The following is a 23168-nucleotide window of genomic DNA, read 5'->3' on the forward strand; positions in this document are numbered from 1 at the left end:
TATTAGGAGTCTCTTCGCTGTTCTTATAAAAACCAGAGCTAATGACTACGGATTTGTATTCAATAGTGAACTTACTGAGTCTTAGGGGGAGGGAGGAGTTGTTGGATTTTAATGGATACTTGGCCTGAGCAGAAGCTTGGCAGCAAGCAATGCCAAAATCAGGCTTTTCAAACGTTATCACAAGACTGGGAGGAGTAAAGGATAATTCCTAACAGGCAGCTCTCTCACATACTAAGCAAACCACCTTGCAAGTACTTGCAAGATACAGAACAATAAATCCAAAGCCAAACACCATGCACATCATTAAGTATGAATCCAGATTTGGTGTTACCAAATACTAAGATGAATAGATAAATTCTTTAGTAATCTCATTTTGATCTCTGAGATGGAATTTGTTTCATGTATCAAGAGTTTAACTGTGAAAAAGCAAGCCAACTTGAATTCAAGACATGATTTCTAACACTTCAGATATCTAAAGTGAAGATATCCGTATATGATAATTCTATAATCCTATTTAAGTACCAGTTTTATAATACTAATATTTGTCTAGTTCAAAACACAACATAAAGTTGTCAGCCTGGTAATAGAAAGAATTTTTTTTTCTTTGCAGTCACTTTACAGTTGGATCATACTATCTACACTTGAAAAGGTAAACATAACTTTTAACAGAGTTTGATCATTTTCAGGAAACTATAAACAGCAAAGGTAATAAGCAGTTGAATTAAACTGGCACATGCAATATTCTTATGTCCCTATTATCTTCATCTCTGCTAATTGCTAGTATGTAGGACATAAATAAAAACAAGGTATTTACACTCCCATCCCTCATCTATAAATTCCTACCCCTAGTAGAGAAAAAGGGGGAGAGGAAGAACAGAGACCTCTTAGAAGTTGAAGAGGACATTAAGAGGATGGCTCTTCTCTTCCCAGCCTCTATAAATCACCAACATAGTACAAAGGAAGTTTGTTTATTATCACGTGTGTCAAGGCAATCCTCAAACAAAATGCTAGAATATTAAATATTGGACTTTTCTAAAACAAATAATTGATGAACTAAGGTACCTATGGTACCTTATGAACTGTACGAAGGTTGTGCAATACCAGCTGTCTTTGCTTTCAGTTCTAAAAACTGAAGAAAATATTCTTTGAAAGATGACAGTACAATACATTCAAAGCCTGGTTTCTTATAGCTTGCTCTCTCACAGATGGGTTATCCCAAGGTTAATGAGACACAAGCAGTGACCTGAAGTTCTTTCCGTGGGACATCCAAAATCATCTTCCTTGTTTTCCCTCTGGACTACGCTGCTTAGGCTTGCACAACATCCTCCCTCCATCCTTACCTATGTGTCTCTCTTGAAGCCACCTGCCCATTACCATGACAAACAAAGACTAATACCATCTCTAATAAGCTGTTCCAGCCCAGCCAACACCACTCCAGGGTGATGGAGGGAAGAAGTTCAGGATTTGCACAAAAAAGGGTGAGTAACTGACAGACCGTTACAGAAATATTTTCCTAAGGCACACAGGCTGATGTCACTCTATATTTGAACACCATGGGAGAGACAAACTCAAACAAAGAAACTCTTAAGCCAAAACTCTACATCTATTTTGAACTTTGGCCCCTATCCTGACAGGGAAATCAGTCCCTTTAACATTAATGAGGCTCAACCAAGTCAAACTATTCTCTGTTCAAGCAGGCTGAAAAAAATTTTGGTACATATGGCTAACACCCAAGGATTTCACTGTAATGGTAAACGTTTTACCTCAAATAATCACAAGCAGAGAATACAAGAGTCCATAGGGTAAATATGCTGCCAGTAACTTAAAACCAGTTTTATCCAGGAAAATGTACTTTTATCAAGTAAACATCTCTATTTCTCTTTATTCCATTCTAAGGGCTTTTGCCTACTTTATAAGAAAGCTGCTGCTTCAATTTACTCAAGCACAGTACTTTCAGGCTGTGCAGATGATGCATTCTGACAGCCCTTACTGAGTATATCGGCACCCTACAGTCTGACATTCAGTTACCAAATCACCACTAAATAGTCCACAAGGCTAATTTAAAGTACTGGATCTGAAACAAAAGAAATACAGAAGGTCCATAAGAATTTTTTAGGATGTGCTGTAGCACAAACAGGTCTGTTGCTCCTCAGAGAACACATGACATAACCAGAACCACGTTTAGAGGCATGTCCTTGCTGTGAAAATATTTGATCAACTGCAAAGTACAATTAAAAAGTAGAAGGCTGAAAATTCACACTGAGCTGAGTCCAATATGCAACTTAGTCCAGTTTATAAGCTGGTTTTGTTGTGGTTTTGTTTTTTTTTTTTAAACATCAGTACTTCTGTACACACCCAAGTACAGCTGATATGTCATTGGGTAATTTGCTTTTCTGCTGATGAGTCATAACAGAATTGAACACCAAAGAATAAAGACCTGGCCTTAAGCAAAGACCAAGTTTACACACCACTTTGGTGCAGATCTCTAAACAGATATCTGAGCTTCACATATGCCATGAAAAAAATTTTGTGGTATTTGCAATGAAACAAAATTCAATTTATAAATTGTTACTGTATACTATGGTATACATTTTCATATATACCCACATATATATGAAGACACAAGTTGTTGTAATACAGAATTACCATTTCACTCCCACAGTATCACAGTAGTGACTAAGAAAGTTGTGCAGAGATCAGAGAAGACAAACTCAGCCAGGTTTTAACAGTTAGATGTACTTCTCTCAAAGTAAGCATCTCTAATATAATTAATTGCTCAGTGCAAGAGTTACAGGGCAGACAGAATACAGGGATGTGCACATGATGGGTGTGCAAATATTCAAATATCGCCACTACCAACAAATCCTCACACTTTACAGGAACTCTGCAACTCTCAATGTCATAAGGTAAAATACCAAAATACAAACATGTTTGTGAATTGCAAAATTTCCTACCTGGCAAAAAACAATTATTAACTGAACTTCTGTCAAGAAAGCCACCCTGGAATTCTAAGCACAGTGGATAAAATACAGGGAACTTCTAATAACTCACATAAGTTCAAGTTCATGACAGTTTTTATCGCATACTGTATACATTACACAAGAGAAAGAGAACTGAAGAGTCAGCACACATTTAATTATCATTCTGGATTTTATTCCTTCAAAAGAAACCCCAAAGCCCTCCATAGTTATTCAGTGTTAAGTTTACATTCAATTTTTTTAAGTCACTTAGAATCAGTAGTTTAAAATATGTACAAGTGTTTTCCAAATTTTCAAAGTCTAACAGAATAGAAAACCATTCAGAGTTTCAGATTTTCCAAAAATCTGTACATACTGAAAAATAACTGGAGTATTTCTGTAGAGTTGCCACAACTCAATTCAAAACTAGTTGAACTTGAAATGACAAGGTAGGTTTTCTTTCTCTTCCTTCTTTTTCTCTCCTTCTCTATCCCTCCTCCTTTTATTCCATAATTTTAACTCCCATCAGGAAGATTTTTTTTTCCAGGGCCAGGTTATTTACTTTCACTTTTTTTTTTCCAATTAGTTTATAAATAACTCCAAAAATAGAATGGGAGGTCATGGGGAAGAAGAAGGGTTTAGATGCATACAGAGAGAATAACTTTCAAACCGAGAGACAGATTCACTTAGAATTATTGCTTCAATAGATAAGGAACACTTTGAATGTCAGTTTTAACACAAAGGTAGTTCTTTATAAGAAATGCAGTTTTTGCCTAGAGCTAAAAAAGTTAACTGTATAAAAGTTGCATAGTCTACATTAACACCATTTAATTACTTTCATCCGAGGAAACATGCATTGCATATACGACTTATGACCTGCCACACAGGAGAACCTAGGCCTTTTCCCTGTCATTTCTATTGAATATAACAATCTACAGAAAGCTTTTCACAAAAGCACATACTTTATTTAATTAACTGCTCCAGTACATAATGACTGGCTGCCTTTTAACATTTGATAAATGGTTCTTAACTTGCAGGTTCACAAAAGAATTCCTTACTGCAGTGGAATGGAATTTTTCAGGAATGTTTCCCTTATGTGGTAAAAGTTCCCTTTTTAAAAAAACAAACAAACAAACAAATAAAAAACAGAAAAAAAAAAGTTTAGGGAAAGAAAGAAAAAAAGTATTAAATTGCAAGTAACTGCCTAAAAATAACTTAAAGACCTAAAAGAACCCATGCCACACAGTGGCAAGCACTTTTAGCATGATTCAGTGCTACATCCCAAGCTCCAAGTTGTCTTCTGTTCGTCTACTACCTTAACCTGCTTCCACCCAAACCTCTCAATGCTTTCAGACCACTAAGATTTAAGAATACATCCTAATTTCCTCTTTCTTTATTCTTGGCAAAACTTCAACTACATCAGGTCTCACCCCTTTTTAACCTTTCTACCTACTAACACCTGCAGTAAATGCACACATACTTTCTCACTAGCTCGAGTTCCTACCTACCAGTCCCAAGTCCCAAGTCAAGAATTACTGTACTGTGGGTACTGAAGAATATTTATCACTTCAGTGAAGGCAATCAAAAAAGCTGGAATGCCCAAAACATTAAGAAAAGTGTTCAACTTAAATCACATAAATCACATAAACCTAAAAAACAGATACTAACACAAGATTTTTCTTCAAATACACAATATATCTACTACATCTACCATCTATAATCATGCTCAAAACAGATGACATGATTCAAGAATCAATATTCTTCAGAACACAGCATAACAGGATAGAGAAAACATTCTGAATAAGTCATTCTGTGAACCAGTTTACCCACAAATCTTGTTTTCCTCCAAGCAGTCCTTTGCCTTTTCAACTCCCCTCACGTCAGCAATGCCAGCTTCCTAACCTCATCCAAGGTCTCCTGTGGTACTGTTGTAACTAGAAAGAGGCAGCTTATGCTGCATTATTCCAAAATTCTATCTAGGACTGATGCATACCAGCGCTGCTGAAACACAAAACAGCCCAAGTTTTCCTCCATGTTACCTTTCTCTCCTCCACTGACAGATCAAATAAAAAAAAAAAATTGATCTGTAGTCTAGAACACAAGTTTTGTGTCCCTAGGATGTGAGACTGAACATGGAAAAGCTTACACAGAGGCAACGTAAATATTAAAAATATAGCTAAGAAACCATAGTACCTAATGCAACTCTATACTTTCTTTCCCTCTCCATTACCTTTAAACAGAATACTTAGTTGTAGCCCCCCCCATTTTTTCCCATTTGTGGTACCATCAGCATGTCCTTGGTTCCACTGCCACCACACTCTTCTCTAAATGCATGGAGGCTCCCAACTAACCCCCATGAGGTAAGGTTTTTACAATAGGTACAAAATGCAAAGCGGTGCCAAAGCCCATCTACTAAATAAACTTCCTGTTCTTCTATGTGATATAGCTAGTTGTTACCCTTAACAGCCTGTACATTCCTAGAAAAATGCAGAATATTACAAGGCTTAGATTCAATTTTCAACATCAATGTTCATTCAATCACATGCCTTACTTAAAGTGTTAGACACGTATGTTATAATGTATCTGCAACACAGGTCACCTAATACCACTGCAAGAACCTTAACTTCTACTTCTGTAAGTAAAGATTCTTTACTTTCTTGTAATATGATCTTGCAGGATTATTGCATAATTATTTTTTTATTAAGACAAAAAAAATCCTGTCTTAGTCCACTCAAAAGCCTTTGTTTTACCATAGGCAAGACAGGCCCAAAGTAAGAAAATAACAAATCAAAATTTTACAAAAATAAAAGGCATTAGATCTGTATTCCATGTTTTAGAAACCAAGCCCCAGGATTTACTTTTGCTTTCTATACAACTGATCACAAGAGATAGTTTCTACACCACTACAGACACATCTGAAAACATTCCAAGGTATTCAATCAAATGTTGCTATGTGTTCATACATGTAAAAACCTTGGAGATTACTCCAAAAACCTTGGAGAGTCCATTCGATTCATAGTACCAGCAGTGACTATTTCTCAAATTTCCACATCTGGTTTCTATCTGCAGCATTACAAGTTCTCATCTGCACATCAGCACGCCCCTCAGTTGTACGATAAGCAGTAAGGCACTTCCCTGAATGAGGATGATAAATAGTCCCATCTTCTTTGAAATGCCAGATAATAATTTCTGGCACAGGAGAACCATCTTTTGGGCAGCTCCTCATACCAATGAAGTCTTCATGTTCAGGGACTTCAGCACATAGCTCAGTTACAGAGTTAAATCTAATCTCCTGATTTGATGTATATTCAAAAAATTGGTTGCCTCCCTGACCGTGACAGCCAAAGAGAGAAAGGTGAGACCCAGTAGGATTATGTTCTTGTAAGACATAGTCAAGGCACTCTGAAGGTATTCCTCTGCTGCGGATAGCACCATGCCAGCCAGGACGATCTTCTGGTACATGCAACTCAGCAAATACATTTTTTAAATACCAGTTAAAACTCTTGCATTTCAAACGCTCTCTAAGTATCTTTCTCTCAGAAATATCTCCATAGTTTTCTTTTCTTGCTGACGGATTTCTGTTGTAAAAGTGATCTTTGAACTCATCCATCCACACCTCAGCAGCACGTGCCGTGTTCTGCAGGAAGTTTGGTCTAGCATAGGGTGCTCGCTTTGGAAACACGTGGCCCACATGGGAGCATGGATGAATTTCCAACATGCCTCCACACTGCCAAACCCTAAATGATAATTCTAAGTTCTCCCCTCCCCAAACATCCATTCCTGTATCATAGGTACCTAGGTACTCAAAATATTTCTTGCTGACAGCAAACAAGCCACCAGCCATAGTTGGGGATCTGATTGGGTCGGTTTCATATTTGCGCCTGAGACGTTCGTGTTTAGGCACTGAGTGCCACTGGAATGTCAGACGCCAGTCAAACCCCCCAATCATGGGCTCTGCTGTTTGCATGTAGTATTCAAATGTTTTCCAGTCAATGGTGTCAATGACAGGACAAACAATAACAGTCTCATTCTCAGCAATCCTCTCGAGCAGTGGTTCCAGCCAGCCAGAGACACATTCACAGTGACAATCTAGGAATGTGAGGACATCACCAGTAGCAAAGGTAGCGCCAATTAAGCGTGCACGAACCAATCCTTCTCGTTTGTTGGTTCTTATCAAGCGAACTCTTTTCAGACTGCTTATGTATTTTTCAAGTTCAGCCTTCAAATACGTTTTATCACTCAGGTCATCCACCAGTATAATTTCTTTCAGAAGCACTGAAGGTGACGTTTCAAGAACACTATGTATCGTCCGCAGCAACGTTGACCAGGCTTCATTGTAAAAAGCAATTATAACAGATGTCGTGGGCAGTCTTCTGTAGTCATAAGATTTAGTCTTACAACCGCTCAGTCGATTATCTTCAATGTGGCGGTGGAGAGAGATTTTATCACTCAAATAAATATTAATTGCATACTTCTCGATCAGCTCTTCTTCCTGTTTCTTTTCCTCAGGACTTAGCTGCGGGCGAGAGGGTTTACCCCATTCTCCTGGGGCATGAGGATCAGGCGGGGGTTTGTCATAAACCGGACGAGCCAAATCTACAGCTTCTTCTGCTCTGTCAGAAAAGCGCCTCTCCCATTTCCCTTTAGTGATGCTCTCTCCGGCGAGGGAGGCACCGAAGGAAGAAACCGACAGCTCGACCACAAAGTAAGCGATCATTAAGAAGCCGAGGAACATGCAGCTTTTACGGACCCACGTCCATCTTCTCGCCAGTCGGATCCTCATCGTAGGTGGTTAAAAGCAGCTCGTAGCAGAGAGGGGCTCCGTGAAGTCCTGCCGGCTCCCTCCGCGCCCCCGGGGCGGAGAGGACCGCAGGCAATCCCAGCTGCGGGCTCGGGCCGCCGGCAGTTTGCACCAGCGCCCGGCCGTGGCGGGCCCAGCCGATTCCACAGGGACGGCGAGGGGAGCGGGGCAGCAGTGGAGGCACGGAGCAGACCCCTGCCCCTCCGGCCTCGGCGCTCCCCTTACTTCCTCCTCCCCTCCTCCTCTCTCTCAGCGGGACAAACCCCTCCTCCCGCCCTGTGGTTTGCTCAAAAAGTTGTCGCTTAAGGAAGGGGCAGAGACTCCTCGACCCGCCTGGCCGGCGCGGGAGCCCGCCCCGCCTCCGCGCCCGGAACCGCCGGGCGGCTCCGCCAGCTGCCGGGGAGAGAGGGAGGGAGGAGGGAGCGGGCTGCCCCGCCCGGAAAGCAAACGGCGCCCGGCCCCGCACTCACCCAGCCCCGCCGCGTCCGCGTTGAAGGCGACGCCCGTCACCGCCGCCAAGTGGCCTCGGAAAGGCCGGATCAGGACGGGGTCCTCCTGGGGAGAGGGTGCGCACCGTCAGGTTGCGGGCGGGGGCGGCCCCCGGAGGGGCCGCTAACGCCCCGCGCGCGGCGGGAGCCCGGCGGTCCCGGCGCCTTGAGCGCTCCCACCGGCGGGGCCGTGGCCGCGCAGCCCTCGGCGCCGGGCGACACGCGCCGGCCGCGGCTCGGCTGCCCTCGCCGGCGACCGGAGCCCGGGGCCGAGCCCTTACCAGCGCGGAGGCCATGGGCGGAGCGGGGCCCTGCGGCCCGTCAGAGCGCCCGCGCTCCGGGCGCGGCCGGGCCCCCCGTTCATCCGCCGCGCCACCAGCGCGGCTCCCGAGCCGCCCCTGCGCGGCCGCCCCGCGCTCGCTGCGCGGGCGGGGCGGGTCCCTTGTGAAGCCGCAGCGCCCCCGCGCGCCCGGCCCGGCCGCGGGGCTCGGGTGGCCGGGGCGGCGGGAGCGGAGCGGAGGGGTGCGCTGGTCAGGCCGGGCGAATTAAAGACTCTGAGTTTGCCCGGTGGCCAGGACAGAGCGCTTTGTGCTTGCAGGAGGCTGAGCTCTCACCCATGGGGGCAGTTCGCCGGGTGTTGGAGCCGGGGGGTCTCCGGAGCCATAGGGTGGGACAGTCTACCGCGGGAGATATTTAAAAAAGCACCAAACAAAACAACAACAAAAAACTCTAAACAAACAAAAAAACAAAAACTGCCCAAACCACGTTTTTTCCTCCCAGCAAGTGAGAGAACCCCTAGTGCTGGTGGTTCCCGAGCCAGGTGGTGGCCGCCGGTGCTGAGCCCGGGGCCCGAGCGCTGTCCCAGCCGAGTGTCGGGCGGAGCCGCTTCCCCCTGCCGCTCCATGGGGACTGTCAGGGCAGCTGCGAGCAAGCCTGAAGAAGCAAAATCTTCAAGAGTAGCGGGAAGATCTGGTTACCTCGATGTTACCTCGGTTTTGTGACTTACAAATTCATGCAAGACAGCTCTGTTTAAAAGCTCAGACTGATTTTGTATTAAGCCACCCTAGGTAGTTTGGCCTCTTGTCTTTTTTAATTCAGTTGTTTTTTAGCCTGTTAATAATTTCTAGATTTCCAAGTCAGCACTCATGTTTGTGTCATACAGAGTTGTCTTTAAACAGACATTTAATGCTTTAAAAATCTACAACTACCTTAAAAACCCCAAAACCTCAACATTGCAATGCTGGTGTTAGTAATGGTGAGAATTTTTATACAGCCTCATAGTAAGCTAGATAAAGGAACTAACCTCACTGGAAAAGTACTGCTCCAATAGCTATGCTAGTAAAAAGAGGGATGACATAAATTAGCAAAAAGGAGGACTGTGATAGCAAAGCTGTCATTGGATACACAGGTGTTCCTGAAGAAGTAACTCATATTGCAATTACCCTTTTTTCTTTTTTAAATCCAGTCTGCATTTTACAGTTTCTTCTGACATTAAACTCTTACATCTACAGAATCAGGTCAGTAATTAGGCCAACATATAAGAACTGTCACTTATAGGACAGTTCCAAATCAGTTGTGTTTAACCACAAAATGGACCTTTAAAATAATAATTTTAAAAGTGGTGAAAAGAGCAGGATTGTCACTACCAGAATATAAGGAGGTTTCCATGAAAACCCCTTACGTTGACGTTACACAGGCTGATAATTTGTCATAGCTTCTCCACATGAAAGCTTTTTAAAAAAATAAATGTAGGACAGGACACACTGACTTTAATTTGGACCTAGCAAAAGCTACAGTTTTATGCCATTACTTCTTTTGGTTTGTTCGTGGAGTTTTGGTTTGGTTGGGTTTTCTTGGGTTTTTTTCCTACACAGCTTGGCCTCCCATCCTTTTGTTTTAGTTCCCGCGATTTAGTTTTCACAAAGTAAGACATAGCCTTTTAAGTTGGTAATGATATATTCCACTTTCTACCCCATTGCAGGAACAGTAAGTTTACTAGATAAATTCACTTGGCCTCTTTACCACTATTGAAGTCTTCCAGCCTTTCTCAACATTTTTTCCAGCTATCCTCTTTCTCCCAGGTTTTATCAGCTGTGAATGATATATCTTGTCAGGGAGACAGACAAGCTACATTTACATCCTATCCCCCAGGGAAACAGGTTTAATACCAAACTTCATGTGCTCTTAAGTTATTTCGTGTCTTCTTGTCTCTTCATCGTCTCCTGAATGTGCTACTTTAGTTGTGTGTTGTGGTATTTCAGTATTTCTGGTACCTTATGTTTTCAAGTTCAGATCTGTTCTTGAAGCTCCTTAAAACCCAGTGGACATGTTATTTTATTTAGAAATTGAACTAAATTACAATTCACAGTCATACTGAATCCTTTTCCTTTTGCCTTCTTCACATCTGCTATGCTTGCAGCAGCTCAGTATATTTTACTAATTTTGGGGTACTAGTAATAAACTGGAGTCTCTGCCTGCCCACAAAATTCCTGAATTATAAAGTATCAGGTGATAGGGATAAAGCAAATGAAGGGCTGAAATTACAGAGAGAGAGAACGGCATCCCTCTTTCTACAAATTGATGGAAGAGTGTTTCTCAAATTGTAGGACTTACAAAGTTAGTCTCTTCCTTGCTGTTTCTCTTCACCTGAGAGTGCTTTGAAGACTTCAAAATGCCTGTAGAAAGCAAAGTATTCCCTTGCTGCAGCCATTTAATTAGCTAGAATGACTGTAGTTATAAAGCTGGCATGTAATAGTTTTTATGCTGATTATGTTTCCTCATTAGCATGTATAGATTTTATTTTTAGAATTATTTTAAGATTATTGCAACTCTTAATACAATTATGAGTTGGCGTTGTCATTTTAAGGTTGAGAATAACTTTTCTGTGATATGCAAGTGCAATTTATCGTTATAAGTTGTTGGGCATTGTGATGACAATGAGAAATGGTGCCTGAGAAAATACGTTCTAAGTGTTGTGTCTCAGTAGGCTGCTGTTTCAGTAGCTATGGAGTTTTTTCTCTCAGGCACTGTGTTAAGGTAGTACATGTCCAGACAGAAATTATGTCTGCAGAAGAACACTTTAAGATTGTAATTCCAAGTTCATGCAAGCTGCATGGCCACTGTAGGAAAGGACCTAGTAAGAGGATGTTTAGAATTCAAGGACACATGGACTAATTTGTTAACCTTGGTGCATGTATTTTGCAATGCATATGTTAGTTACACTGATCACATATGATTTCATAATTGATGTAATACAATGCATGTGCACAAGGGGAAAATAATATACTAGCCCTTCAAAAATTCTCTCCTGTCTAAAATGAGGACTTTTAACCTAATGTTAATCCTCCTTTACAATAAAACTGAGAACCCCAAGTTTAATTATGTGGAATCACACTGGGAGCAGCTGTGTCAGCAGCAGAGATGGCCCTTGGGCTATTGGCAGGTGATGGTGCTCCGTGAGCACTAGAGGGGAGTGTGAGATATGCTTTGCCAGCATGGTGTTGATTATTCATCCACCTACAGGCAGGAAAAAGATGTAGTCTCAGGGCACAAAGACTTAATTACAGGCTGTCTTAGTGTTGAAGAACCATTATACCATATGCTCCCTGCATCTTTCCAACCTCTGATCCTACATTTTTTTCCTCCTCCATCAAAATAGTTATGAAAATAAAATAAATATTAAACCTATAAAATAACTTGTGGAGAAGTGTTGGTTTTTTTGTTCTGTTGAAATTTTCTTATCAAAATCCCATTAAAGGCTGTTTGCCAACAGCAGCAAGAAAATGGAAAAGAAATGAGTATCAAATAGGTGCATAAAGATTTGAAATGCAGGAGTGATTTGGAATATATATGATGTTACTTTTGGTCTAAGAAACATCCCAGGGTTCTGGGGGAATTGGCAGGTGTAGTTGCTAAACCATCCTCCATCATATTTGAAAAGTCATGATAGTCAAGCTGTGACTACCATTCACAGTGTGAATACCAGTATTACCAGTAACTACGTCGGTGACTGAGGGAGAGGGAATATCACACCCAGACCCTGGGAACTGCTGACCAGTCAGCCTCACCTTTGTGCCCAGTGAGATCGTGGAGCAGGTCTTCTTGGAAGTTATGTCAAAGCAGATGGAAGATGATTATACGAAGATGATTAAAAACAGCCAACATGGCTTCATCAGGGGCAAATCATGCCCTACTAATCTAGTGGTCTGTGATGGAGTGACTGCATCAGTGGACAAAGGAAGAGGAACTGATGTTACTTACCTGTAACTTCTGCAAAGACATTAATGATGCCCCCCACAATGCTTTTGCTGCTAAACTGACATAGATTTGGTGAATGGACTGTTAGATGAAATGGGAATTGTATGGCCACAACCAAAGAGATACCAGTGCTGAGTGGTGTTCCTCCAGGGATCTGTTTTTTATTGATGAAATAGACAGTGGGATTGAGTGCACCTTCAGCAAGTTTGTGGATAAGACCAAGCTGAGTGGTGCATATGAGGGAAGGGATGCCACCCAGAGGACCTTAACAGGCCTGAAGATTGGCCTGTACAAACATCATGAAGTTTAATAACACCAAGTGCAAGGTCCTGCACCTGGCTTGAGGCAATGCCTTGTACCAATATAGACTGGGAGATGAATGAATTGACAGCAGTCCTGTGGAGAAGGACTTGAGAATACTGGTGGATGAAAAGCTGGACATGGTCCTGCAATGTGTAACTTAGAGCCCAGAAAGCCAACCATATCCTGGGCTGCATCAAAAGCAACATGACCAGCAGATTGAGGGAGATGATTCTCACCCTGTGCTCTGCTATGCTCTGCTCTGCTCTCATGACACCCCACCTGGAGTGCTGCATCCAGCTCTGGGACCCCCAAGAAGGACATGGACCTGTTGGAGCAGGTCCAGAGGAGAGCCACAAAAATGGTCATTGAGCTGTTGTAGCTGATAAATGTTTGAGACTTTCTCTTGTTCAGTATAGGGGTTTCATTTGTACTGAAGAATAAATAAGAGAACTTTAAGTGCCTGAAGGGAAACACATGTGAAAGAAAAATGCATAATTTAAACCAAACACTTAAAAAAATAACTATCTGGATTAGAAACTGAGAGTGACAATTATTCTGCCAAGGAACTTGTCTTAAAGTAATTAGAATTTGTAAAAAAGTGGGTGTGTTATCCAAAGGATTTTTTTCTGCTTGTTCCTTTCAATTAGATGCTTTTGTATAAAAGATAAATATCTTTTTAATGACAATGGGGATAAAATCCCTTAATGTTCCTCCTTAAGTACCCAAGCTCAATAAAAATACTGACATAGTAATACGCAGATGAAGCACGAGCTGAGCTGCATTTAAACCTCTCGTAGTGTTACCTTCAATGTCAGACAACTCTTACTCTTTATGATGTATGTGTATTATTTCAATCTGAGAAAGTTTGCAGTCACTGATTGTTTTCTGATAATAGGACAGGTTTTACTGTGAAATTTTCTGGGATAATCCTATTATGGTGTTTTGTGGCAGTGGCATCACTATGTATTTGAATACCCAAGTACAATTCCAAATTTAAAGAACATCTTTCTTTTTTTTCCCCAAAATTTTAATGGATGACAGATACCAGTAAGATTTGCTGTGTTGCCAGTAAGATGGGTATGTGTGTAAGTACTTTTATTTCAATGCTCTTGCATCCAGGTTTTCTAAAAATAAGTAAAGCAGTTTTTTTCTAAATAGATATGTGGTATGGTGGCTCTTTGCCACTGTCTACAATACCTGAAATTCTGTCATGTTGCAAAATTCAATGTATTGGAATCAAGTTACTTCAGCAAAATTGTTTGGTAATGTGCGTTTAAAAATAAAGAAATATTCATGTATCTTACCTGGTTCATGAGAGCTAGAACAAGACTGGAAGAATTTAGTACACTGTAGTAGCAAAGGTTAGTACAAATTTATTAATGCTTCAGCAGATGCCACATAGACTGATGTTTATAGAGTATCTTTATTTAGTACTGCTTGACAACAGCATCACCTATTGTAATGTGGATATTAATTGCAAGAGTGAGTAGATGAAATGTGAGGAATTGTTATATGGAGATGCCTAGCTTAGTGAAGTATCTGTTTAGGTGTGTACTGCAAGACAACACTTCACCTAAAGGAGAATGAACTAGGGAATAGAATAAACATGAACAAGGAACCTAAAATAAGAAATCTAACCAGAAAAATGAGCTCTTGATATCACTTAATTTTTGAGAAAAAATTGCAGCTTATTGAAGAACAAATTCTGTGAAACCAAATTCTGGTTTAGCTGAAAAATTTATGAATAAATGGTAGCAATAGGTCTGTTTGCTGAGTGTTAAAAAGGAACTTGGTATTTGTACATAGCAGAATTCATATTAGTACGCCAGTGTAGAGGAGCACCTGTTTTTCATCACTTTTGGTTAAAATTGATCAGTGTGTTTCAGGAACCCAAAAAGCTGTTAGCAATATCCAGGAAAAAACCTAAAATTTTCCTTTGTACATAGATAGACAAACAGGGTGTGAGACAGAAACATGAACTGGAAGCTGTGTAATAATCCAAAGTGTATCAGTGAGGCTGGGTAATTGATGATACACCAGTGAAGATCAAGGGCTGGGATGTTGCAATTTTTTCTGTACTTGCTTTCACATTTCCGTAAAAGCATACATGGAGGTGAAGGCTATTGGAAGACTGCTGTTGAAAATGTGCACTCTAAAGAAACTAATATTATGGAGGATTATAGAAAAATCAGAAGGAGTATTAATGTGTGACTCATAATTCTCATTTAAGGGTTCCAAGAAATTACTAGTGTGCTTCCCAGGAATACTTAGCCCAAAATTATGTGTTAATAAAATTCAGAGTTATAAGAGGTTGTTCTTTTTTTTTTCAAAAAGGCTACTTGCAAAAATTGCCTATAAAAATGCATAACACAATCCCACTTGGCTAGTTAAATTTTCTGTTCAATAATCCTGATATCATTCCAGAGTCAACCAATGTTTTGTTGTGTGTTGTGTCTTGTTCAGATCCTATTCCCTATTGTACTTTTTCATTATATTAAGTTTAAGACAGAAGTAGTCACTTCTGTCATCTTATCTGGTTAAATTCACATCAGTAGTATTGTATTTGTGTATGCCATGGAATCATAGACTAGTTTGGGTTGAAAGAAACCTTAAAGATCACCCTGTTCCAACTGACGCCTGCAAAACTTGTTTTACACTAGCTATTTGTTGGGGATTTTTTTTGGTGGTGTCAGAGACGTGTGGAAGAATGAGGGAATGGTCATTTCTGTGTTTCTTGCATTGCCTTTGATATGCTGATTTATAGCAAGAGATATGTAGGTATGTAGGAAGTGCCTGGATTACCAGTGTCATTTGGGCCTAAGTAAGAACTCAAAGGTTTTTTTAAATACCTCTTGCTTGTGTTGGTAAATTCTAAATTTGGTTTAGGTGTCTCCTAGCTCAGGTTGAAGCTTAACAGGCAATCCAGTATCAGCAAGGAGTGTCAAGGTTTCTGCATTAACAGTATGTCTATATATGCCAATTTAAAAATAGCTCACCTCAGGTGTTTTTTAAAACAAGTTGCTGAGGTAGTTTTGAATTTTCTTGTATCTGTGTCCCGTATTTAGACTTAGATGTAGTACTGAATCAGACATAAATAAATCTAATGGTGAGCTGCTATCAAAAGGGGCATTAGTGTTGGCATTAGTGGTCATCTGACCTAGGAGTGAAGTGGTTTAGAAAGCTAAACCAGCATGAATATTAGTGTAGAGTTGCTTATTTATTGTTGGTTTAGTGCTCTGCCAGTTTAGTGCATTGAATTAGTTCTTCTCAGGATCAGGTCAGTGGTACCTGGCACACATTAAGTGGTTGGGAGCTTGCTGCTGAGTGAGGGACTGCTGCTTTTGGCAGTGTATAGCCAATACATTGTCTTAGAGAAGCTGTGAAAGTACACCCTTAGATGATTAGTTTTCCTTGTTTTGTTAGCATACAGCTCCTGCTACCTCATGCTCAACGAGTAACAACCACCATGACAACTTCTACACTAATTTATTTTTTCTGATGCTGATGCGGGTGGGGGGAATGGACATTACCTTACTTGCTGTCTTCCTTGAGCTTGCTTGTCTGCACTTACCCAAGGAAGACTAGGGGAAAACACATATTAACATATCAAATATGAGAGAACAGTGAAGGTGCAACAGAAAAACTAAAGCAAGTGCTTGAAAGCAATGACCAGGTACAGAGTAAGAGAAATGGTAAAAAATGTAATTTAAAAAACAAGTGAGGAAAAATAATATGCCACTATTATTGGAAAAATAAGGAACCTAATGGTTCTTGAACATCTGCAGCTACAAGAGAAGGAAGGGAGTATATAGCTTTTAAAAAATCTCAAAGGGATGTCAGTGAGCCTGTTAATCTTCCGAGTCCTCCACTATGACTTCCAGTTTAACAACTCTGCCTATAGTGGCAAAGGACGAGGCAACATAGTATCCAGAGAGAGGGAGAACAAAGCAGAAGAGCGTAGTCAGTGGTGCAGGAATGATTTTCAGCTGAACAGCCTGATACATATACCACATTTATCAGTGATCTTAGTTTTTTCTGCTAAGTGCTTGATGAAGGCCAAGGTCTGACCCACCAGAGACTTCAGGTACTTAGCACAGGGCTGTGCTATATGCATTTGTTTGGCAATGTCATCCAGCTCTACAGCATCCATGCTTCCTCTAAAAAAGGATCCTTGACTCTGTATCTCATGACTGATCCGGAAATTACTGGGGCAATGAATTAGAAATGCCACTGCTCTCTCCTCTGCTACCTCTTTGTGGCATGTATCTAAGGACTGAGCAACCAGGTTATTTTACCACGGCTGAACTGATTTGTTAGCATGTTTAAAAGAACTAGTAGAACTTGATTCCATTCTTCCCTTAGTTAAACTACCTGTCCAGTGGGACAGGAGTAAGGCAAAGTGTTTCTGGCCAGCAGTGGGAGCTGCTCAGATTCAGAATTGTTTCAGAGAAGACAGGGTCATCTGAGAGAGAGACTTTTTTGCCACTTCATAGGCAACCCTAGATTGATCTGTGTTCATCATTGCTGTACCAGACCAGGGCACAGACTTCTGTGTCTGGACAAGGAAAGCCTGCATCTGTACTCAATTTTTTTATTTTTTTTCCCCTGTTTTAGCACTGGCTGCTTGGACAGGAAGAGTGATTTCCAGCATGACAGTTGGTAAACCCACAACATGACAGAGTACCACAGATGCTTCCTGCTGCTACCATATAGATTTTCTCTTGAATATTACTTGTGTGGCTGATGCACACAGAAAAAATGAAGGAGGTGGTAGCAGTTTCATACTCTAAGAAGTTTTATTGTTAAATACATTGTTCTGTTTGTGTGCCTGCATCAAGTACAAAAGCTGCCACCATAAATGAGACAGCTAGACGCTGGTGGTCTGATTCAAAAAGTAAGTGGTGCAGTTACATCTTGTCAAATGATGCTCATAAAATCATAAAAATCTATTCAATGGGCCCTGTTCCACTGATGAGGCATGCAAACATACTGGGTCATTTTGGGGGTAGAGAGTCCAAACTGCAAATACCTTCCCTGCTCCACATCTCCTTTTTTAAAACTCCCTCTCGTGCAGGAAGGCTGGATGAGTGTCAGATTGTGTCAGCCCCTTCTTGCAGAAGCTCTAGTATTTTGAAATTTTATGCTGATCTGAGCATAATGACAGGGTTTATTGCAGAGAAAGACAACTTCTAAAGATCTGAAAAAGCCATGCACAGTAGAGTGGAGTGAGGCAGAAGGAGGCACCTGCTTAATATCACAAAATGGAGCTGGGAAGAATGTTCATGATTTCCTCATAAGAACAAGTTTACAGGAACACTGCTCAGACTCCCTGTAGCATTCTGATGTATCACAGAACATTACTTGTTTTTATTATCTTTCACACTACTAATTGCAAGGCTGCAGCATATGGACACACTATATCGGCAATATCCATCACAATCCAGTTGTGATTCCCCAGGGTGTTTTACAGTGGCAATTAGCAATTCAGATACCGTGGAGACTGGTCCCAGCTGGAGGCAGAGTCAACAGGGCCACACAGCAGACAAGATATGCAGCACATCACTGTAATTCCTGTTCAAAGATAGCAGGAATACCTGGGCACCACAGCTTTCGCTGTAACAGGATGCAGTAACAGGAATTGCCCAGGAAGCATGCTCTGTTGGCTTCTGCCCATTCAGAACTAACCAGTTTTTCTTCAGTGTGCTGTGAGGCTGCAACCTAACAAGTATTTTAACACCACACAATCTTTCTGATGGAGACAAAATATTAAACTCCTGCTAAAATAATCAGAAGGCAGCTTGTTAGAGATGATTACACCTAACTTGCTCTGTGCAATCCTTACACTTTTTGCCCTAATTCTTCATTAGAAATTGTTTGCTGGCTACTTTCACTCTAGTTTAAGAAAACTCATCTTTAACCAGGTTTTCATTGTGAAGAACATAGCCTGTTGTTAGTAAAAAAAGCTTGTTCTTGCACCCATAAAACAGACACTTTTTTGAATTTCACAGTTGTCAGAAAAGGGTCCTACATGCTTGCTAGAAGAGCTGCCTTCAAGATTGCTCCTGCTGCAAGGAAGTTTTTCTGCCTTAGTATTCAATATGATCATGAAACTTACGTCTTCATCAAAAATATAAGAACACTTGCAAAAAGGCACATTTTACTGTGACACATCACCTAATTATGTTATCCACATTTAGTTTTGATATTTTAAATAAAAAGCACTAGGTTAGGTTTCTTACATCAGTTTACCAAGAATATTTGGTGTTCTAGTCTTGTTACACTCCCTCAAACCTATCATCACTTAATGTGAAATCCTAGAATCTGTAGTGTGTGTCAAATTTTGGTATTCAGATTCACAGCACAGATCATAGTGGGTTCTCCTCCCAACCAAAGCAAGAAGGTGACTGAAATACTCAAGCAAAAGTATGAACTGATAGAGGGCATAGTTTGTAGCACTCCTGACATTAGTGCCTCAAGCTAGATGAATCTGCTTTGAGAGATGAGCTTTTCAGCCTGCATATTTATTCAATTTCCTCTTTTCACTACTACGCTGTTAACCCTGCTTCTCTTCCCTAAAAGTTTTCAGCAACCTCGCTGTTCATGCTCGTCTTTCCACCCTCCCCTTTCAGCTCCTTAACTTCCTTCATCTGCAGTTCTTTAGCTGTTCTTTCCTCCACCTCTAAACTAGGGCATTAGGAGTCACAGGGGGAGCACCTTTCTGCTAGAGTTTTGCTATGCAGAGAACAGCTAATGCAGCCACAGCTTTCCACAAGCATCAGCCTGCAGCGGCAGTTTACCCAGAAGCGGTTCCGGTGTGGTTGACTAGGCTGTCACAGAAGCTGCTGAAATGGCATAACAGAGGGGACAGTGCAAGAAGAGAGGAGCAGAGCAAAGGAGGTAACCTGAGCCAGCATCAGGCACTACAATCCCACTGAGTGAAAGGCTCAGTTGCAACCTGATCACATTCCCCTGCAACCAGGCAGAGCAGTTTGCTCAGAACAGGAACAGTTTTGCTGGAAAGCTAAGGCTGACTCTATAGGTATTTAACAAGTTGCAACTTGTCCATGCTTTCCACTGGGATAGCAAAAGAGATCCCCAACACCAGGTGATCCTCCTTGACAGGTGTCAAAGCTTGTTCAAAAGCTTGGCGATGGTAGAGTATCAGCAACAACATGCATGAACAGAAAAATAACAAATCATTCTTCAAAAGGGCTAAGCCCTTTTACTTCATAATACAAAAGCAAACCTCCTGAGCTGCATAATTTTATTAAGGTGGTTAGTACTTCAATATATTTTTCCATGAAGTTTCCTCAAAGGCCTGATTTCTGAGCTACAGGACAACCATCAAACCTTACAAGATTGAAGCAATGCAAGAAAGCCACAAAAGCATTTGTGTTGTATTTGGCAATACCCCAAACACAGTCAGTTTGGAAATAGCTATCTATGGCTTAACTGTTGGACTTGGATCAATTCCAAGTCCAATGTTTCACACTGGTTTTGTGATAGCATGCATGAGTATGCTCCAGCATTCCAATCTTTTTGACAATGACTGTCAGAGATGAAGCATGGGTTTGGAAAACAAACATGAGGGGTATATTGGTTGTGCTGATTGCCTTCAGGGATAGTAATGAGGAAAGCAACGTAAACTAGTGTTCTCAAGTAGCATTTTATCAGCTCACACTCCTCATCCGGTGATCAAAAAGCCTGTAGCACTTCTTCATTGGTATCAAAATGGCACTTGATGATTTAGTTGATATTCAGACTTGGACTGTTTGTGGCTCTTTTGAAAAAGACTGAAGTCAGTAAGATTTAAAGCCATAATAACAATATTCAAATACTGACATGCCTGCAGAATTGGCTGGGCACCCCTGCTATCCCAGGCTCTTGAAACTCCAAGCTCTTTAAACTCCAAGAACTTTTAACCTCCTGCTGTTGAGTTTTGTTTATTTTTTTATTGAAGCGTTAATGCGTTTGAAATTAAACATGCTGTAATATAGTTCTACAGAAGAAAATTCAAAAAATTTCTGCACCTTTAAGGTAGGGAGCCAAAACAGCATATGGAAACTTAGTGTTGTAGGGACTCCCTCACATCCTCTAAACACACTTATTTTAAATCTGTTTTAGTTTCAAAAGCAATGTGCATTTGCCAACAAAAAAAGGCCATGACAACTGGTTTGCAGAAATCTAGCTATTTTTTCAATAGTTAGAATATTGAAATTCTGTTTGAATCATCTCACATTAACACTTGGTCAGCAAGCCAGCTAGTTTTACTATACAGTTTATATGTGCACTCTTCGACAGAAGCTTTTTCCTGTTATATAATTTTTAAGATCAGAATGGCAGTTTCATTATGTTAGGCTTCCTACATTAGCATTTAAAGTTTTACAGGCAATTATGAGAGAACCTTTAAAAAGAGAATCCAAATCTGATATAACACTGAGTTCTCTAAGTACAGCAAAGTATTTCTACAACTCGAGGGAGAAGAGGGATATTTGTATGTAACAGCAGAACTGACACTGCATTTCATTTAATTTCACTGATACTTTACACAATTAGATAGAAGCCTGTAACACCACCACTCCATGAACTAAGGTAAGAAGAAGAGTCAGTTTCTCAATTCCATGTAAATTATAGTCTTCTATGACTGAGACGTATGTTTTGAATGCTCTTTGTTCTTGATCCACTAGAACAATAATATAGATTTCATTAACTTTATACAGCTGCAAGAGAATCTTCTTTTTTTAGTAACCGATCTTAAATTTATAAAACAAACAAACAAACAAAACCCCAGAGTAACTTTGAGAAGAAGGAGCAGATTCCTAAGCAGAGAGCAGGACAGTGAAACCACACAAATCTCCAAATAAGCTAGCTTTTATTTTTCCTTAGAAATAGCCACAATTTTTATTCTTTATACAGCTGAAAGAGCCAAGTAACAGAATGATGAGAAATCCTCTTCTTCCTTCAGGAGCAGCTTCTTTCCACAGGTCTGCAGCATAGCTTTCTGGAGATCATGTTAAAATCTGCAGGCTTTCCTATGAATTACAGACTATTACTTGGTAGTGGTTAAGCATGCCTGGCTTGTAGTATAAAATACAAATGTTACAAGGCATAAGCAAAGTTTAGATACCCATTGAAGGCAGTTTAAAAATTGGATCACAGGATAATTCAGGTTGGAAGGGGGCTCAGGAAGTCACCTAACACAAACTCCTGCACAAAGCAGTAGAACTTCATGGAGTTTCAGATTATTTCACAAAGTTATCGTTCCTTTAATGCCTGCAAAGACAAAAAGGCTGTGAATTTTCCTCACTAAAGAGTTATTTTCTGCTGAATAGTCTCCTATCTGTACAAAAGAATAACTGAATAAGCTGTTACATGTAACATTTGAATACTGATTTCACCCAGTATTCCTCTTCACAGCTCAAAAATCTCCTCAGACAGCTGCCTGCAGAACTGCATTGCACTGTGATTGGATAAGCTCAGGAAGGAGGGAAATGGCAGGGATTAGAAGCCTCACAAAATCTTTGCAGTTCAGCACTGAACAGTAAAATCCAAGCTCTGTGTTATTTCTCCTGCGGTTTCTCATGTAACAGGAGATGAGAAAAGCTCAAGTACAGTTTAAGCCTCAATAATCTTTACTAAGATTCACTGGGACTAAGAAACCAAAATGCCAAGGTATCTGAAGCTTCCTACGAGGAGTTTTTTTATTTGTGTCCAGTAACTTAATCCTGACCATCTCTGAAATTTAAAAACATCACCACTGAAGGCTTTGAGATTAGATTTTAGCTTAAGTTCAAGTCACTAGAGAACAACTGTATAAACTGTAAATAGCACTATTTGCACCAAGCAAATTCATCATAGGGCAAAATTTTAATCATTTTTAGTCTCTTTTCAACTTGTAAGAAGATGATATGAAAAAGAGCTGCTAGAATAAACAAAAATGCATGCTTCTGTTTACTAAAAGATGCTGCTACAGAGGAATGGGCACTGCAAATTTTCTTCTGTGCGCATATGCTATCCCATTTCTTTTGCCCCTAATGGCCCCATCCTTCCAGAAAAGATCAAAGAGACACTAGTGACATTTTAGATAACAAGTCCCTGTCTTGTCAGAAATCCTCTGGGATACCTATGGGTCAGCACACACAGGACATCATCTTGTATACAGTAATTTAAAGCCTGAAAGTTGTTGCATTTTAGATAAAAAACAAGGAAGGCAGGCTTGCGTATACTTAATCATATAATTTTGGGAGTACTTTTTAAATGGTAGCATCTTTCAGTGCTGTAGACCAGAGCAACTCATAGAAGAGCTCTTTTGACAAGATGTATGGAAAGAACTCGCTGTCACCGTAAGCATTATAGCAGGCA

At 40.6% G+C, this 23168-nt stretch overlaps 2 protein-coding genes across 3 annotated transcripts in view; both read right to left on the reverse strand.

Annotated features, from left to right (window-relative positions):
• Window positions 1-8600, reverse strand: part of POC1B (POC1 centriolar protein B) — a 47496-nt gene extending 38896 nt beyond the window's left edge. Inside the window, exons 1-2 of one of the 2 annotated variants that reach the window (XM_050324006.1) lie at window positions 8528-8592; window positions 8229-8313 (exon numbers count right to left, since the gene is read on the reverse strand). In XM_050324006.1, coding sequence (XP_050179963.1) covers window positions 8229-8313; window positions 8528-8542 — 100 coding nt within the window. In that variant the 5' untranslated portion in view covers window positions 8543-8592. Of the gene's footprint in view, window positions 1-8228; window positions 8314-8527 lie in introns of both variants that reach the window. The other variant, XM_050324007.1, reaches the window with a different exon arrangement.
• GALNT4 (polypeptide N-acetylgalactosaminyltransferase 4) lies at window positions 8-8129 on the reverse strand. The gene has a single exon (XM_050324005.1). The coding sequence runs from the start codon at window positions 7738-7740 to the stop codon at window positions 5989-5991; it is 1752 nt and encodes a 583-aa protein (XP_050179962.1). The 5' UTR covers window positions 7741-8129; the 3' UTR covers window positions 8-5988.
• Window positions 8601-23168: the final 14568 nt, after the last annotated feature.

This window comes from Myiozetetes cayanensis, unplaced genomic scaffold (assembly GCF_022539395.1).
Source record: "Myiozetetes cayanensis isolate MyiCay16 unplaced genomic scaffold, myiCay2020 scf3, whole genome shotgun sequence".
In the NCBI taxonomy this organism is placed as follows: domain Eukaryota; kingdom Metazoa; phylum Chordata; class Aves; order Passeriformes; family Tyrannidae; genus Myiozetetes; species Myiozetetes cayanensis.

Bases quoted from the DNA above. Each gene is read 5' to 3' on its own strand.
- GALNT4 (XM_050324005.1), bottom strand. From the start codon at position 7,740: ATGAGGATCCGACTGGCGAGAAGATGGACGTGGGTCCGTAAAAGCTGC.